The 18258-nt window shown below is 41.9% G+C and overlaps 1 protein-coding gene across 2 annotated transcripts in view; it reads right to left on the bottom strand.

The window, feature by feature from the left end:
• Nucleotides 1-18258, bottom strand: part of ARHGEF3 (Rho guanine nucleotide exchange factor 3) — a 280046-nt gene that overhangs the window by 137090 nt on the left and 124698 nt on the right. For both annotated transcript variants that reach the window (XM_029917716.1, XM_029917719.1), the window contains one exon: nt 3582-3644. In XM_029917716.1, the coding sequence (XP_029773576.1) occupies nt 3582-3644 (63 nt within the window). The remainder of the gene's footprint in view (nt 1-3581; nt 3645-18258) is intronic.

Genomic DNA, 18258 nt, shown 5'->3' on the forward strand with positions numbered 1-18258 from the left:
TTCCCTCTCATTGCCATGTAGTACTCCATCGTGAATATATACCACATCTTCTTGATCCATTCGTCAGGTGATGGACATTTAGGCTCCTTCCATGTTTTGGCTATTGTTGACATTGCTGCTATGAACATTGGGGTACATGTGCTAAGAGGAACTCTTAAATGGGGTCTCGGCTGAGCTCCACTGGGCCCATGAAATCACACATCAATCTTGTAAAATTTCTGGAGTCCAAATTCCCAAAAGAATCCATGATCCTCCAAACAATGGAAGATCCTTGTTTGAAAAATTAAGATTTTTTCTTAGCTTACACACTCCTATTTGGGCTCTAGGTCCAAGTTCAATAGGAGGTTAGGAGGAAAATTCCTTTCCAGGCACCTATAGAATCTTCATGTGAGGCATTAAACTAAAGCAAGATGTCAGTGGGTATGTTTGGGGTTATCATCCCTCAGACACCCTGAGGGGCTCTATACATACTTTTTAATCAAAGGAGGAAGATTTAATCTATGTTAATATCTGCCTACTCTATGCCACAGATATAGTTCTTTAAAAGGGGTGTATAAAAAATGTGTACATACACATTAGGAGGGCTCACTGTTTTTTTGCTTTTAAAAACCAGTCAAGCAATAATAAGTACATACCAAGAGCTCAATGTATATGCAGCACTGGGCCACGACCCAATGGAAACTTGACCATGACCCCCAAAGGACTCCATCCCCTCATCTAGTAACTTCTTGTTGAAAGTACACATTTGATGACTATCTTTCCACTCATTAAATGGAATCAAAATTGAGAGTTACTAATATTATCTTCCCAAACCCTCACATCCTCTTGTATGAGTCATCCATCAGAACCCACCTTCTTTTTAGATACTTTCCACTACACATAGAAACAGGCTCAAGCAACTCTTCAGTAATGCTGCTGGTTAGTTAAGAGACTGTGACTACTGGCTATTGCCATTTTAAAGCATCTTTGAGTGACCTGCAAAGGCCTTTGTTTATCAGACCAATTAACTTTTTGGACTCATCTACTTATTTAGTCATTATTGCCTTTTATGGCAAAACACCTTCTTGTGCGTGGCTACACCTTCCACTTACTTAATTCAACATATCTCTGCTGAGTGGCTGTTAGGTAGAAGGCATGGAAAATCAGTACCAATTCTTCCAAGGCCTCGTCTGGATCTGTCACACATCCTATCATTTCCGTATGACTGGGATTGTCAGTAAACCTAGAACACACCAGTTTTCATGTCTTTTAACAGCTTCTAAGAGTCAGGGAGATTTCCAAGGTCTTTCAATACTATGTGATAATATCTGTAGGAAACTCTTGCCAGGTTCTAGAATCTATCTGCCAAGATTCAGGAAAAATGCCAAGCAAATTAGAAAGGAATTTGGCCACAGCTGAATCCCGAAGCATAAAGGTAGATTTCTATAAAAGTCTCTCTATTGTGACAAAACATATTATGAGATGTTTAAAAGAGAGAGAGAGAAATATCTTTTGTAGCTGCACCAAGAGGAAAGAGGTTGGATCATTCATTATATGAGACTTAAGTGATCTTCATGAGAAGTCAAGGTCATTGATGCCAATCAACACAAAAAACAAATCGCAACTCGTAATTGCAAATAATCCTTTCAGATAAGAGGGTTTAGTGGGCTTTTTTATTTAAAAAACTTCTAGAGATACGTTTTCCTGAAAAATATATGTAGTATAATGTAGTTGAAGAAATATGTATGATGAGATATGGCTGTAGAAACAACTAAAGTCTTAGGTAAATCACTACATCTCCTGGGGCTTCTGTTCATTTTCAAAATGAGAAGACAGAACTAGATGATGGCTAAGAGCTCTTTCAGTTCTGAAAGTCAATGATTCTAATAATTCCCACAAAATTAAAAACATTCAAACAACAAAAACCTTGTTGCTGCTAATAGTTTCACTGACTTCACCCGTTAATAATGAAACATTCAGTGAGTAAAGTAACACCCAGAAGAACATCATCTTTCTGTTCTGTTACCATGGTATCCCAGTAAACTGGCCCAACTTCATCAGTTTGATGGTCTAAAGACAGGAACAAACACCATATGGTGAAATAAAGATGTCCAAGTACATTAATTAGACACCAGCTCAGGATCATTCCATCAGGGCTATCTGCATCACAGAAAACTCTGCAATAATTATGGGTGCCTGGATGGCTCAGTCAGTTAAGCAATGGACTCTGGATTTCAGCTCAGGTCATGATCTCACCGTTTGTGAGACTAAGCCCCAAGTCAGGCTGTGCACTGTCAGCGCAGAGCTTGCTTGGGATTCTCTCTCTGCCCCTCCCCTGCTTGTGCCCTCTCTCTGTCTCTCTGAAAATAAATAAATAAAAATATTTAAAAATAACCGGAAGAGCATTGTTGATACTGGCAACTAAATGTTGTCAGATGAGAACCCAATAATCCATGTTCAACAAAGTATCAAATATTGACAATGGTTTCAGAGGACTTGATCTCAAACCTCTTTTTTTTTTTTTTAACAAATGAGGAAACTGAGGCCCAGAGAGGAGAAGCAACTTGCCCAAGGTTGTACTGCTAGTGCCAGAACCTTGACCCAATTCTTGATTTTTGCACGGAAGCCTTCTCATCTCACAACAATGGCTTCTGTGGTTTCTGCAGAGCAGAGACTGGGGCCAAGACTTGGATGGATCCACCATGCACAACGACCACACTCCAAGGAAGTATGGATGATGGATGCATCCAGGGAGCCCAGGAAGGCCTGAACATCCACCCCCCAGCCCTCCAATAATGAGAGCTTCAGAGGCCCAGGTTGTCTTCCCAATTGTGTCACTGGAGAGACAAAGCTGTTGAAATTAAGCACCGAGGACACAGCCAGAAAAATTCAAGAAAGTTCTTTGCCTCTGTCATCACCAGCACTCGACTACCATGTCATTAAACATCTTTTGCAAACTTCTGCTTTTAAAGAAAAATACAAGACTCATATTTGGTGGGTGCCTACTATGTACCAGGCAACGTGTTTGGTATTCTCACTTTTGTTGTTTTATTACACCCTCACAACTATCCTGTTAGGTGATGTATTTTCATCCCTATTTTCCAGATGAGAATACAGAGGCAAGGAAAGATGTCACATGATTGATAAGTGTAGAACCTGAACTCAAACGAAGATCTGTTAAATCCAAAGTCACTCTGCCAGTTGCTAGAGACTTCTCCCAGCCTTTGGGCACCAGCTGCCTGACTCACTAACTTCCCTGAAGGGGAGACAAACATCTGACCATCTTCTGGAACCAGCCTCTAAAACAGCCCAGTGGCATTTATCTAGACTCTACTCAGATACACTAATCTCATATTTCATTTTGTGAGAAAACGAAACAAAACAAAAATATGAGCAATAAACAGCTTGGCTTGGAAGCTTACGTCGGCCACCCAGCTTTCTCCAGTCCAGTGAAATGTGTTAAAAAGAAATTCCCCCAGGTCACAACTTCCATTGTCAGATCCTGGAAGCCCACAGAAAGCACACAGTATGCTGACAGATAGATTCAGGGCTGAGACGTGTTCTGACGGCAGAGACAACAGGAAGCTGCTGCCTGTACTTACGCTTATGTCGAGACTGCACAGGCTGATGGCATCCTCATCTTGGGTGCTCTGCTTGCGTTTTCGCTGCAAAACCAAATGATAAACAAAGTTCAAATGCAAGCAGGGATTATGGCTTTGATTAAGGAAAGAAAAACAAAAAGCAATCAATCAAAGGGCACACGCAATCCTTGCCAAAATCTTTAACCATGTTTCTCCAAATCCTTAACCAACCTTTGTAAATGAGCAATTCTAAGAAAGCCTAAGAAATCACGGAGAAGCTTCAAATGCTAAGGTAATTGGTTTACATTATTGCTACGATTTGTTTTTGTTTGTTGGTTTGGTTCTTTTTTTTTTTGTATTTCCTTTTTCCCTAAATGTCTTTATATATTAAGGCTTAGAAATTTAGATACAAAGTCCAGATTCTGACTAACTTGGAAGAAGACACTAGGCCGGAAAGGAAATCTAATTCACTTAAAGACATTTCATTTCTAGAGGTGTTTTGTACTTGGGTAATTTAAATTTGTTCTACATTTCATCCAGGGTCCTGATATAATCATAGAACCAGAATGCTGGAACCAATCTTAGACATCATCTCCAACCTTCCTATTTTATAGTCATCAACACCAAGAAAAATCATCACTGGAACTGAAGAAAACTGTATTTGAAATCAACTTATGACCATCTGCCATGTTAAATGTAGAAAATATATTTTCTTCTTTATAATAAAAGAAACTCCATCTACAAACCATAATAGAGCTCATCAGGGATACATTCACCTTTCTTCTGCATCCCAGCTCGACCAACCAGGCAAGTATCACCTGAGTCCCTATTGTGTGATTTTTTAAGTCTCCTGATTGTACTTGGCAGAAACCTACCAAAGGACCAGAATCACTGGCATGAAGTTCCCATGGAATCCAGAGACATCTTAGTCTTCAATTCCTAAAGAAACCCACCTTTTCCTCCTCTATCATACCCAGCAGGAAAGACAGAGTAGAAAGCAACTAGAGCCATCCTTGTGTGTCTTATTACAATTGTCCTATTATTTCTTCACTTCAATTCCAGGAAGATTTGTTGAGCATCTACTATGAGCCTGGCCCTACTTTTTCTTCTGGGACTCCAAAGACCAGCAGCAGCAAAGAATATGAGTTAAGGAACTCACGTTCTTGTAGAAGGGACAGACCCTGAAGGAATGAACTATAATGCAATAAAATCCAAACATCCTAGGAAGGTCACTTCACTTTTCTGAGTTACCCCTTCTCAACTCTTAAGGTGGGAATGATGATATCGAGCTTCTATTCTCAAAGGGAGAGGAGTAAATATGGCAATGCATTTTAGAGCTTAGCAGAGTGCCCGGTACACAGTGGGTGCTCAAAACATGGCTTAGAAGACTTTACAAGCACAGTGAGGAGTAATTAGTTTGGCCTCGGTGGGGGTTGGAGAGGTCTTCTCATAGAAGGAGGTGTTTGCATAGGTCAAGATATTGGGAGGGGACTAGGGCCTCTTGTTTCATAGCCAGACACCTAGATATTTAGAACCCCACAGGTGCACATGGCTCTATCCAGAGTACCGGAGTTCTAGACCTTATGTATTATTCCATCTAACCAGTGGAATGATTTAGAGGTGAACGCCCGGAACCAGGATACAAAATCAGCCATCTGGGATGGTGCTCAACGATCTGCATTAACAAACTCACCAGGTGATTTTTAGGAACTCAAATACTCTACTCAGGGGCTTTGAGGGGAGCCTTGAGAAAATATGGAAAGCCACTTGCTATTCTGAAGATGCTTCATGTTTGTATAGGACCTAACTCTTACAGGTTCATCATCTAGTTACAATTAAAAGTAGCCCTGTACTGTCAGTGAAGCCAATTCACTGCTTAATATTTACAAGGTGGGTTTTTAAGGCAAGTACGTCAAAGGATAATTTCCATTCTAGGGTAAATAAACTGAAGTTAGGGGAGATAAACACTTTGTTCAAAGTAACATGGCTAGAGTATAACACTCTGAATCCAGGATTCTAATTTCTGGGGCAAAGCCCTTCACACACATCACTGAAAGCATGCTTGGCAAATATGTTACAACTCATTTGCTATTGGAAATGTCTGGTAGGGTCTGCCTGGAGGGCTGTATTGAGAAGCAGTACACAGCACAGCAAACGGGACAACGCTGCAATCAATCTGTAAGAGAGGGTGCTGGGGTGTAAGAGAGGGGACAGCAGCTGCCCAGGATAGTCTGGGCCCTTCCTGAGTCTGGCTTCTCTTGCCTTGAGAGGCCACAGTGTTATATATCTGGGAGCTTGGGAAATGCCATGAGGGGCAGAGGCTCTGGGATGTTATCTATAAAGTGAATAATGCCTACCAGGTAGGGGTGCTGTGAGGATCATAGATGATTTGCATATGGCGGCTGGAATGAGGCCTGACGCATAGTAGGTGCACAATAAATAGCAGCTCCTGTCACGTGTCACCCAAACTGTAAGCCACACGGACATATGCTGCTGCCCAATATTGTTAGGTTACAGAATTTCATGATGGTACAATTCCATTCCTAGAGCTCAAGAATTTTGTCAATGCAACACTTGAATGGTAGCTTGTTACCCCAAGAAGACCACGCCGGTGACAGAGAGGGGATAATAAGAATTTTTTAACATTTATTTATTTATTTTTGAGAAAGAAAGAGAGAATATGCACGTGAGTGGGGGCTGGACAGAGAGAGAAAGAGGGAAAGAGAGAATCCCAAGCAGGCTCCATGCTATCAGTGCAGAGCCTGATTGGGGGATTAAACCCACAACCTGTGGGATCATGATCTGAGCCAAAATCAAGAGTCAGATGCTTACCCAACTGAGCTACCCAGGCGCCCCAAGAGTTTTTTTTCCCCTCATAGGCATAGCTCTCCCAGACCTTACCTAGCGCTAGAATCCAGTCTCCAGAGCACTCCTAACCCCACACACTTTCAATGCCCTCAAGTGTCAAATCCAGAAGATAAACATCCTCTAGAAGCCTTTTTACTTAAGCCATGGCCAGTTAATTGGGGATAGAATGCTCTCCTTAAGAAACCCACACATATACAAAATGAAGGCCGAATGGGTTATCAAAATGGATTTTCTTTTCAATTTCTCTTACAGAGGGTGTTGACTGACCACTGCTAGCAACCAAGAAGGAGCCTGATGTTTAAGTTCTGGGCCTGAAGCAAAAACTTCACAAGTGTCGTTTAGCCATTTGTTCACTTGCTTTATGTTTCCTGAGCACTTCTGATGAGCAGAGCCCTGCTATGGGTCTGGGGATACAGCAGTGAATGAGTAGACAAGCTCCTTGCTCACTAATTGGGAGTAAAAAGAAAACAAAATAATTACAGATTGTGATCTCTGTTGTGAATGAGTCAGATGAAGTGCTGACACACTCTAGAAAGGGAGACACAGTTTAGAACGATAATTTAATTTAATATTTTGTTTTGGTTGACCTTCCCATGAGCCATAAGCCCATGAAGGCAGGACTTTGTCTGTCTAGGTCACATTCCAGAACCTGGTACAGTACCTGATACATGGCCCACACACCCCACGACAGTATTTGGTTGTTTTGTTGATGCCCTTGGTCCTGCTCCCTTTGAGAAGCTTGTTATCTTCACCAATTTACCCAATTCCAAGAGGGGCACTGTGGGAGGGAGTGGAGGGGACCAAATGGGCACCCATGCCACCAGACCACCATCGGCCCAGGTGATGAAGGGTGTGCAGGTGACTCTGCCCCATCCATGTGTTGCACACCCCACCCAGGAGCTTCTAAATTCCACCCAGGAATTTCTAAACTATTGGATAGCTGAGCTCATGCCAATGATCTGAAGCACAGTTCATGGGAAATTTAAATCCTAGAGACACAGACAAATGTGCATCTCAGAAAGGAGAGGGTGTGGCAGGACACTGCACTCATTTTGAACTTCACCAGAATGACTGATAATGACAGTAGCTAGCTTTGGCCTATTTACTATTCACCACCTGTCCATCACAGAACTAAATCTTCATACGCATGATCTGATTTGATTCTCACGACCACCCTACGAGGTAGGCAGGAACAAGTATTATCTCCATTTTACAGAGGAGGAGACAAAGGCTCAGAGAGGGGCATGGATTTGCCCAAAGTTCTATAATTAGCAAGGGGCAGATTCATCAGGCTCCAGGCTATGTGTTTACTCACGGCACTGTCCTGTCCCAGAGTCTGGAAGGGCACATCATAGAGAGATGGTGTAAGAAAGTGTTGAGCATGAGGAATTGGGGAAGAAACACCTTTACTAAAGAACTGGCCTTGAAGACAGTACACCTAGATATTATTTTGTGATCCTTTCTAGTTTTAGAAGCTTTCACTGCCTGCCCTCAGGTAGCCTAGGCATGAGTCAAGTCACCATTTTACTTTCCCTGTGCATCAGAAACCATGGACGGCTTACCTGTGGCAGAGGGGAGGTTCCTAGGCAGGAGACACTGAGTAAACTGTCTGCATTTACACACCTGGCCTCACACGTTCTCAGCCAATTGGAGGAGCCATAGACCCACCCTGTTATTCTTGTTAAATTTACTGAAGTGAATGCACAGTCCACTTCCGTTTCAACCATGAAAACAGAGTGCCCTGGGTGCTGTAGTCTGCGCTGATTTGGGCACAAAACTTTAAGCCCCAGTGCCCTGTGCAGTAGGTCAATGAATAATTTCTGAATGAGTGACTAAAAGAAAGAATGAATAGAGACCAGTGTTTTTGAGGTGACGCCCTTCCCTTCCGCTAACCACCTGGCTGCCAAAATTAAATCAAAACCTCAAAAGCAAAGATCACTGAAAGCTGACATTCTTCAACCTCTGATTTCCTTGGAGACACAAAACCTGCAAGTTCAAGCTACAACTCTTGCTTTCCAAATAAGAGTTTCTTTTCCTTACCAATGGGGTATTTATTTTTCTTAAAATACATAGAGATGTTAAATCATGACTGTTCAAACATTGGTCTAAGTGGGACCTTGGTGACTTCCACTCCTCCTATGAGAAGAAATATCAGATCTGTTAAAGGGTGAGGGACTCCCATAACCAGGGCATCTATCTAGGCACTGCCCTCAGCAATGGCATGGGGACTCATTCTTTAGGAGCTAGGAATCAAAGTGTGAAAACACCTCAACTGAAGGGGAAGAGCCAGCTGAATCAAATCATAAGTGAACTTAATGGGTGCCTGACCCCTTTGTCTGAACACCTAGGTGCCTATTCAGGGCAGGCAGAAAAGGCAATTACAGAGGGGAATTTAGGAGAACAAAGGGCCTGAATATACTATCTGATTCCTTAGACCTGCAGGTTACATATTTGATAAGATACTTTCTAGAGGTGTTTGGGTGCTGGAAAAACCCTCTCATGCTTCTTGAATCAAAACAAACAAACAAACAAACAAACAAACATGAGGCCCTTTTGTTAATTTGCAACAGAGCAAAGCCCTTCATATATTCAGATGTAAGGTCTGATGGAGACAGGGGTATGTTTGGATGGACCTGAGTGACCTCCGTCTGAGACTCACTACTAGTAACACCATCCTGCTATCTCGACCGTAAGCCTTCACTTGTGCTCCTTCCAACCCACTTTCACGAAGCAGCATTGTTCTCCAGGCCACTCAATGGCTCCCTCCTTTAGGCATGGCTACCTTCTAATAGAACAAGGTAGACTACTAAATCTCATTAGTAAATGGTCCATAAACAACTAGTTTTTCTGGTGTCCCGGGTAAGGCTCTCTGTGGAGAGCACTGACCCTATCCTTAGCTGATCAATGTTCAGAAGAACTGGGCCAGGTCTGAATGTCTTATCCTTATTGGGCTCAGCTTCCATTCTCTCTAGACTCAAATCTTGGGATCCTTTGAGGTTTTGAGTCTTAGAATCCAAGGAGAATCACCAAGCACTTTTTAATACACTAGTGGAGGGAAGTGAAAGCTGAAGTGGGCACCTGCAATGAGCCAAGCACTGTGCTGGAAGTTTAAAGGACTGTTCCATTTAAGCTCCTCTTTAACCCAGTTCAAATAAGAATTGCTATGTTCATTTTACAGTGAGAGACACTCAAGCTCACTCAAGGGCACAAGATTAGTAAATTCTAGAGGGGGATTTCTCTCTAGGCTAGCCTGATTCCCAAACTGCTGATCTTTCTGTAATACAATGCTATTTCTTTTTACATTGTTTAAAAACAATGGGGGGAGGGCGCCTGGGTGGTTCAGTCAGTTAAGCATCCAACTTCCACTCAAGTCATGATGTCATGGTTCATGAATTTCAGCCCCGTGTCAGGCTCTGTACTGCCAGCTCAGAGCCTGGAGTCTCCTTCAGGTTCTGTGACTCTCTCCCTCTCTGCCCCCTCCCCCACTTGCAGTCTATCTCTCTCTCTCAGAAATAAACATTAAAGGGGCGCCTGGGTGGCTCAATCAGTTAAGCATCCAACTTCAGCTCAGGTCATGATCTCACAGTCTGTGGATTTGAGCCCCACATCATGCTCTATGCTGACAGCTCAGAGCTTGGAGCCTGCCTGAGATTCTGTGTCTCCCTCTCTCTCTGCCCCTCCTCCACTCGCTCTTTGCCTCTCTCTCTCAAAATAAAATAAAGACATTAAACATTTTTTAAAAAACATTAAAAATTTTAAAAATATATACTTTATTTAAATTAATATATTAAAAATATAAAATATATTTAAACACTTATTTATGTTTAAATAAAAACACAGCTAGGTATTTTCCTACATACCTGAAGGAAGTTAAAAGCTTAAATGAGACAGACCTGAGTTCAAAATCCGGCTCCACTACTTGCTATTTGGTGTGATAACTTACTTCTTTATCCCTTCATTCACTCAACGATTATTCACTGAGGACCTATAATGGGCCAGAGTGGCTTCTAGATGTGAGGATCTGTGTCTATAAGATCCTCCACTGCCGTAAGCTTTAATTTCTCCATCTTGGGGTTATTTCAAAGATTAAAGGAAATAAAATATTTAGAACAGGACCAGGCAAATAGCAATTTGCTACTGTGGCTTTCTCCGCAATAACTATTACCACTATTGTCACTGCTGTTCTGTTGTTATTTGACATTATGAAGGTGGCAAGGTGTGTACCAGAGATGGGGATCCCACACGATGTGGTGGGGAGGACCTGGCTGGGACGCCACCTGACTGTCCTCAAACTACTCACATCACACAGGGTCTAAACAGACCCTCTCCAGATACTTTCAGTCACGTTTCCAGTGTGTTGTCCTTATTCCTCTCACAGAGACAGGGCAAATGCAAGGCCTGACTTCATTTTAAATGGCTGAGATTGAATTGATTAGTGTTGGAACAGCCCTGTTATTTAATCACAGGGCTTTTCTATTTAATAACCAAGTGAGCAGAGCAGCAAAAACGCACTGATGGAGGGAGTGCAGCTCCCAACCTGACAGCAAATGGCCCCCGGTTGGTCGTTTGTAATTATTAAATTCAAACCAGATCTCAAACCTTTCTGATTTATCTCTTTGCTGGCAAACAGCTTTGGTGGTTTCAGAGGCTTTAATGCCTCCCTTTCATCTGCGCCTTCTTTGGGGAGAGATTAGCAAAAGGATTTTGTGTTCTTGTACTTGCCCTTAGCTGGAGCTTGACTGGCTAAACTCACGTTTGAGCAGGGAACGGATCCACATTCTGTTTTGTTCCTTTCTAAAGCTGCAGGCATGAGCAAGAGAGAGGGACCCCCCTCCTCCATTTTTAATACACTGTTGTCAGTTCTTCCTCTCTATTTTTAAAACATCCTTCTGCAACATCCAGGAATCTGATCCTGTTTTCTAGACTCTTCAGTGTGTTCATGGGGTAGCAAACCTGGAAAGCCTGGTGCTCTCTGAGCTATTAGTGAATAAGCCATAACTAACATGAAATGTAATTTTATGTTCAGATGCCATTAACCATAGTTTGAAGATGTTAAGTTGGCACTGAAGCCAGACTTGGTGGCTTCACACCCGAGTTACGACTTTTATTTGTTGTAGAATCTTAAGCACATCATTTCACCTTTCAAACCTCAGTTTTCTCATCTATACAATGGGAATACAAAAGTTATTGTGAGACTTAATTAGATCAATGTGGGTAAAGGGCTTAGCACAATACCTGGTACAGGTAGCTACTCAAGTATTCGCTAAATAGCAGCAGAAGCAACTGTAGCAGTAACAGCAAGTGAGAGCAGGTGCCAGAGGAAACAAACCATAGAGAAAATACCTAAGATGTATAAAAGTCTACCCATTAACTTGATTTTGGGAAACTAAGAAAAGCCCTGGTTATTGATTTTGGCCATGGAACACCTGGCCCTTAGGTTGTTTGGAAGCGGAGATGAAATCGTCCTGGCCATGGAAAGGTCCTTCTCTCTTGTGGGAAGGAAACCATGTCCAACCAGACAAATGGGAGGAGGGGAGAGCCAGCCAGCATGTCAGTGCCACCACCAGCCCTGCTAACCAACGGCAGTCAAAGCCACTGCCATTCCTCAAACCCAGACCACTTTTCCCTACAAAAACACTCAACACCAGAGAAGCAAAAAGGAAGACAGAAAACACTTTCTACCCAGGGCAGAGACCTGGGAGTTATTTTCCAGAGAGATTATCCGAGAAAAACTTCATTATGGGCATCAATTTAAGGTGAGAGAAGGGGTTGGTATTCACAAAGATTCTCAACAATAGGATGTGACAGAAAGCACAAAATTAAATTAACCAGAGCACTGTTTTCTTGGCCTTCTAATAATTACTATAATTATTATATATATACTTTACTGGCTTTCAGGTGCACTGAATTGGACTAATTACAGTCTTTCATTCATAACACATTACAATCACTGATGCTGCTCTGGCCCTCTTTTATGTGTTCGTTCATTTATTTTTAACAGCATAATGAACTTCCATTTGTTAAAATTCTTCACATATGGAGCAATTTGAAGCCCTTATCAACAAAAAAGTTATTTGTATAGTTTAGGAAATGTCTAAAAAATTGCTTAATTTCTAGATAATTACTTCATGTAACCAATCAGCTTAGATAGTCCAACTGCACAGTTCAGAGTCAAATATGCTTATGGTTGGGCGCCTGGGTGGCTCAGTCGGTTAAGCCTCCGACTTCGGCTCAGGTCAGATCTCACATTTGTGGGTTCGAGTCCCGCATCAGGCTCTGTGCTGACAGCTAGCTCAGAGCCTGGAGCCTGCTTCCGGTTCTGTGTCTCCTTCTCTCTCTGCCCCTCCCCCTCTTATGCTCTGTCTCTCTCTGTATCAAAAATAAATAAAACATAAAAAAAACAAAACAAAACAAATATGCTTATGGTCCACACTAACACTGGGAACGGGATTTTACAAGGAGAGTTCTCGGATCTTTACTCATTTGTGTTCCTGTCTATCCCTATCTAGAAAGACCCTGGTGCTGGTAATGCCTTATCAGCCACAGCACCCCACGCATTCTTAAGTAGGTCTCTAAATGCTAACAGGCAGGCATTTCACCGTAGGGAGAGCAAGGTTTCCCTTGGTTCACTGGTCTCTGGACCATCTACTCCTGGAAGCACCTTGTCACACAAAGCAGAGGTGAACATTGGCTGCACCTGCTGAGATGCTTTGTAAATCCTGACAACTCATCAGAACAGTCCTTTAAATAGAGGAAAGGTTCTCTGGCAGAACCATCAGGTACATCTATCAGATTAGAACTCACAACTTGAATTGCTAAAGTTTAGGGGTTTTTTTTATGGCATATTCTGGCTGCTTTTCCTTTCTTCCCTCCTTTCCTTTGCTGGCTTTATAATGACAACTGTCTATTGAGAATCTACTGCAGGACACCTGGGTGGCTCAGTCGGTTAAGGGTCTGACTTCGGCTCAGGTCCTGATCTTGTGGTTTGTGAGGTCAGGCCCCACGTTGGACTCTGCTGACAGCTCAGAGCCTGGAGCCTGCTTCAGATTCTGTGTCTCCCTTCTCTCTACTCCTCCCCCACTCATGCTCTGTCTTTCTCTTCTCTCAAAAATAAATAAAAACATTAAAAATTAAAAAAATAACCCATGAATGCTGGGTACTTTCCATATGTGACATCCAGTCTTTACAGCTGTAGACACACACAAAAATGACTACACCTGAGGAAACTGAGATCACAGAGTTTAAATGGCTCACTGAGGGAGCTCTGTAAGTGCATACAACCAAAATTTTATATCAGATCTGGCTGTGTGGCCAGTCCTGCCGGCCCACATTCCTAGGCAATCACTATTCCCTTACATAATTGGGCTTTCTACAGGCCAGAAATGCTGGGGGGTTAATGCCATCAGGAGCAGCCCTCAACCTGCGATGTACTGGAGTTGGTAGGCAAATAGCCCAGCTTCCTACAGTTTGTGGGGACAACTCTGGGGTGTGGTCTCAATTTAGACTGTCCACTAGAACCACCAAGGGAGTTTACTCTCATGCTTGGCTCCTCCTATCCAGGGATTCTGAACATCAAGAGTTTCAAAAGCTCCCCAGGGGATTCTGGTGTGCAGTAAAGTTTGAGAACTACTGTCCTATGTAGTGTCCCAGCAGTCCCCAACAGGACTGAACCCCACTTGTCCACAGAGCTAACCTGTTCACGATTACTTCCTTATCAGCTTCCTTCCCTTCCCTGCCTCCTCCCTGTTCCCTCAGCAGTGCTTCTGGGGATTACATCCCAAGTAAACCACCTGCACTTGTATCCGGGTCTGTGGGACTGGGCTGAAGATAACTGACGATAGCCCTGTGCCTCTAACACTGGAAGTGTACTAGGAGGCAGGTGAAGCCACAGAATAAACACAGTCCATCAACTTGACTTTGCAGGAAGCCCTGCCAGCCATTATTTGTATGTTTCAACAAGAACGGAATGTCAATTTACATGAGATTTTAAAGATAAGTCTGGGAAGAAATTTAAAATCAAGTGACCTTCACATCGATCTTCCCTTGCACAAGAACACAAAGGGCTGAGTCTGCTTCCTCTCTGATCAGAGGTTGGGAAGTATCCAGAAGCCAGAGAGAGTCACAGCTCCTCCTCCTCCTGGCTTCACGGTCCATGCACAGATCTCCTCTGGCAGAGAAGAGTCCTGGTAAGACTCCATCAGGGAGCTGCCATCACTTGATGACAAATTAGAGACCAAACTGTTAGCCCTTATGGCTAACAAGGGCATCCCCGATGTTACTTTTTTTTTTTATCTATTCACCAGGTGAAGTTCCTGCATTGAGAGATTAGACCTACAGATTTTAAATTAAGGTGAGAAACAACAACACAAATAGGCATTTAATTACAGTCTCAGAATGGAAGCCTGGTTTGATCCTTGGTCTCCATGACTGGGTGGGAACAGTGGTGCCACTGGAGACTTGTAATCAGGAGCCTTAGAAGTGTGGAGGCAAGATGTCATCATCATTCAACCTGTCCTTAGATACTGCAGGCGAAAGGATGAGCTTATATAAGTGAACTTTCTGGGAGATGCTCTGATAATACGTACCAATAAAATGACTAATAGAACAACCATGGGGAAACCATGGATATACTTTCACCAACATCTCTGCAGAAGGGTGTTTACTGTAGCACTGTTTATAATAACAAGACACTGGAAACACAATGTCCACCAAAAGAGACTGGCAAATAAAACTAGTCCATCCATATAATGAGAAATACAATGCTCTTAGAATAGTGTAGAGCCACCCAGAGTATGGAAAGACCTCCAGGATATATTGAGTTACTAAAATAATAATAGAGGAATAATGATAATAAACAGTATGCACAGCCTGTTTCCTGCTACATCAAGTTCTTAAAATTAAAGGAGAAGTACAAATGCGCCTGAGTGGCTCAGTCAGTTAAGTGTCCAACTCTTGATCTCAGCTCAAGTCATGATCTCACAGTTCATGGGATAAAGCTGCACATCAGGCTCTGCACTGACTGTGTGGAGCCTGCTTGGGATTCTCTCTCTCTCTCTCTCTCTCTCTCTCTCTCTCTCTCTTTCTCTCTCTCTTTCTCTCTCTCTCTGCTCCTCTCCCACTCATGCTCACCCTCTCAAAATAAATAAACATTAAAAAAAGAAAAAAGAAAAAGTACATACTCTCACATACATACATACATACATACATCCTGATATATATATATCACATTTGTCCTGTAAGGAGGCACATGAAACTGAGGTCAAGTCTAGGGTAGGGAGAAGACTATCACTTTTTATTTGGTGCTTTCTTGTACTTATGTACCCTAAGCAGGTGTATATATCATTTTATTAATGCCATTATTGATTATCTAGGTACTGGAACAACTGTCCTTTTGTTTGGTGGTGACTGTTTCCTTCTTTATGTATCTCTGTACTAAAGAAAGATGATACATCTAAAACCATTTTTTGAAAAATAGATACATGTAGGTAGATTGGAATTGGAGGCATCAGAACAAATTGAGGGTTATACACACACAGATTTGTGTTTTTTCCCTACCTCTATCTACTGAGAAGTATAAAAGCAAAAAAAAAAAAAAAAAGGTCTCCTCCCCCTCTCTGCCCTTCCCCAGCTCATGCTCTCTCAATAATAAATGAATGTTAAAAACATTTTTTTAAAAAAGAAGAAGTAATGAGAGGCACCTGGGTGGCTCAGTCTGTAAAGCATCTGACTCTTTATTTCAGCTCAGATCATGATCTCACGGTTTGTAGGTTCGAGCCCTGCATGGGGCTCTGCACATGTGGAGCCTGTTTGGGATTCTCTCTCTCTCTCTCTCTCTCTCTCTCTCTGACCCTCCCCTGCTCACTCTCTCTCAAAATAAATATACTTAAAAAATAAAATAAAATATATAGTCTTTAAAATATAAAAAAAAAGAAGTAATGAAATGCTCTAAGAACAAGGAATAGAATCATCAGCATATACGGCTCTCCCCAGCCAAATTTGAGACAATGTGAGCATCTAATGAATGATGATAGCAATGGACCAGAATCCACTGAATAAAATAGGAATCCATGAGCCCATGCTGACATAAACAATTGAATGACTAAATGGCAGAGAAGGGAAATCTTTCCTGTTAGCATCAATAGATGCTAAAACTAGTAGGTTAACATTTCATAATGAATAGAACTCTGCCATAGTTTTGATCTACTTGCTACTTAAAAAGGGAAAGATCATAACATTATAATGGAGAAATTTACAAGATGCCACCTGAACTAAGTAATCAAAGCTAATGTCACCAATACTGATATCAAAACTGATATCCTGGGGCACCTGGGCGGCTCAGTTGGTTAATGTCCGGCTTCAGCTCAGGTAATGATCTCACGGTTCGTGGGTTCAAGCCCCGCATTGGGCTCCGTGCTGATAGCTCAGAGCCTGGAGCCTGCTTCTGATTCTGTGTCTCTTTCTCTCTCTGCCCCTCCCTTGTTCACACTCTATCTCTCTCTGTCTCTCAAAAGTAAATAAATGTAAAAAAAATTTTTTTAAATGTGTAATCTGAATCTAAACACATGAAGAAATATTTAATAAACCCACATTGAGGGAAACCATACAACATAACTGGGCTCTACTCTTTAAAACTCAAAATCAAGAAATCTCAAGAAATCCCAGGGAACTGTTCCATATTAAAGGAGGCTAAAGAAAACATGACAATAAATACAATGCATGACTCTTAATTTGATTCCAGACCAGGAAAAACAATAGCTATAAAATATTGTGACAGTTAGCAAACTTTAAAAATGAATGAATAAATTAACATATTCCATCAATATTAAATGGCCTTTCCTTTGATAATTATACAGTGTCAGAGGATGCTCTTGTTCTTACACTGAAGTATTCAAGGCCAAAGGGACATGAGATCTATAATTCATTCTCAAATAGAAAAAAAATTCACATTATAGGTTATATGTTTACTATATATGTGTGTGTGTGTGTGTGTGTGTATATATACATATATGTTTTCTTCACTATTTATCTACATATATAATATGTACTACACACACACACACACATACACACACAGAGCTACACAGATAGAGAGACAGAGAGAGACAGAGAGATAAAGCAAATGTAAATAACAATTGTAAATAAACAAGGGTATTCAGAAGTATCTTATTCTAGACTCGCAACTTTTCTCTAAGTTTGAAATTATACTAAAATTAAGTTGCCAAAAACAAAACAAAATGAATTCACAAGTAACCAACACACTCCTCCCCACCCCAAGCAAAATATATGCCCATCTCCATTTGTTCCTCTCTGGACATCAGATATCCACCCACTGCCCAACTCCAGCGGGGATCAGGACCTCTGGGCTCGGCTCTGCAGTGTCTGCTAACCCTTGGGTCGGAGGGCTAGAGTTCCTGTATGGTGGAGAGTCCTTCCAGGCACTTCAGCAGAATTTGCATGGGTTTTAGCTGGGATAAAATTCCTTAGGCCCGAGAAGAATACAATTTAAGGATTATTTAGTCAAGAGTAGCTCTCTTCCAAACAAAATGGAATCTTTTGCAAGAAGTCGTTTATCCTTAAATTTCTCAGTAGGAAAGAAACAACTATAAAGAAAAAAAACTGTGGATAGTACTATCCCTTCCCTGCAAACAAGGTATCTGACTATGCCCATGACCTCTCTTAACAGCTCTTCTGTTGGGTCAGGAGGTGACTGGAGCCTCAGGAGAAGCCATAGACGTCCAGTCCACCTAGAGTCCATTAGCTCCAGTTTTCAGGGGAGTCTTGACTGCAGTTGTCTTTGAAAGTGGAGGAGGGCCTCACCACAACGCCAAAT

The sequence above is a fragment of the Suricata suricatta genome, chromosome 12 (genome assembly GCF_006229205.1).
Source record: "Suricata suricatta isolate VVHF042 chromosome 12, meerkat_22Aug2017_6uvM2_HiC, whole genome shotgun sequence".
In the NCBI taxonomy this organism is placed as follows: Eukaryota; Metazoa; Chordata; class Mammalia; order Carnivora; family Herpestidae; genus Suricata; species Suricata suricatta.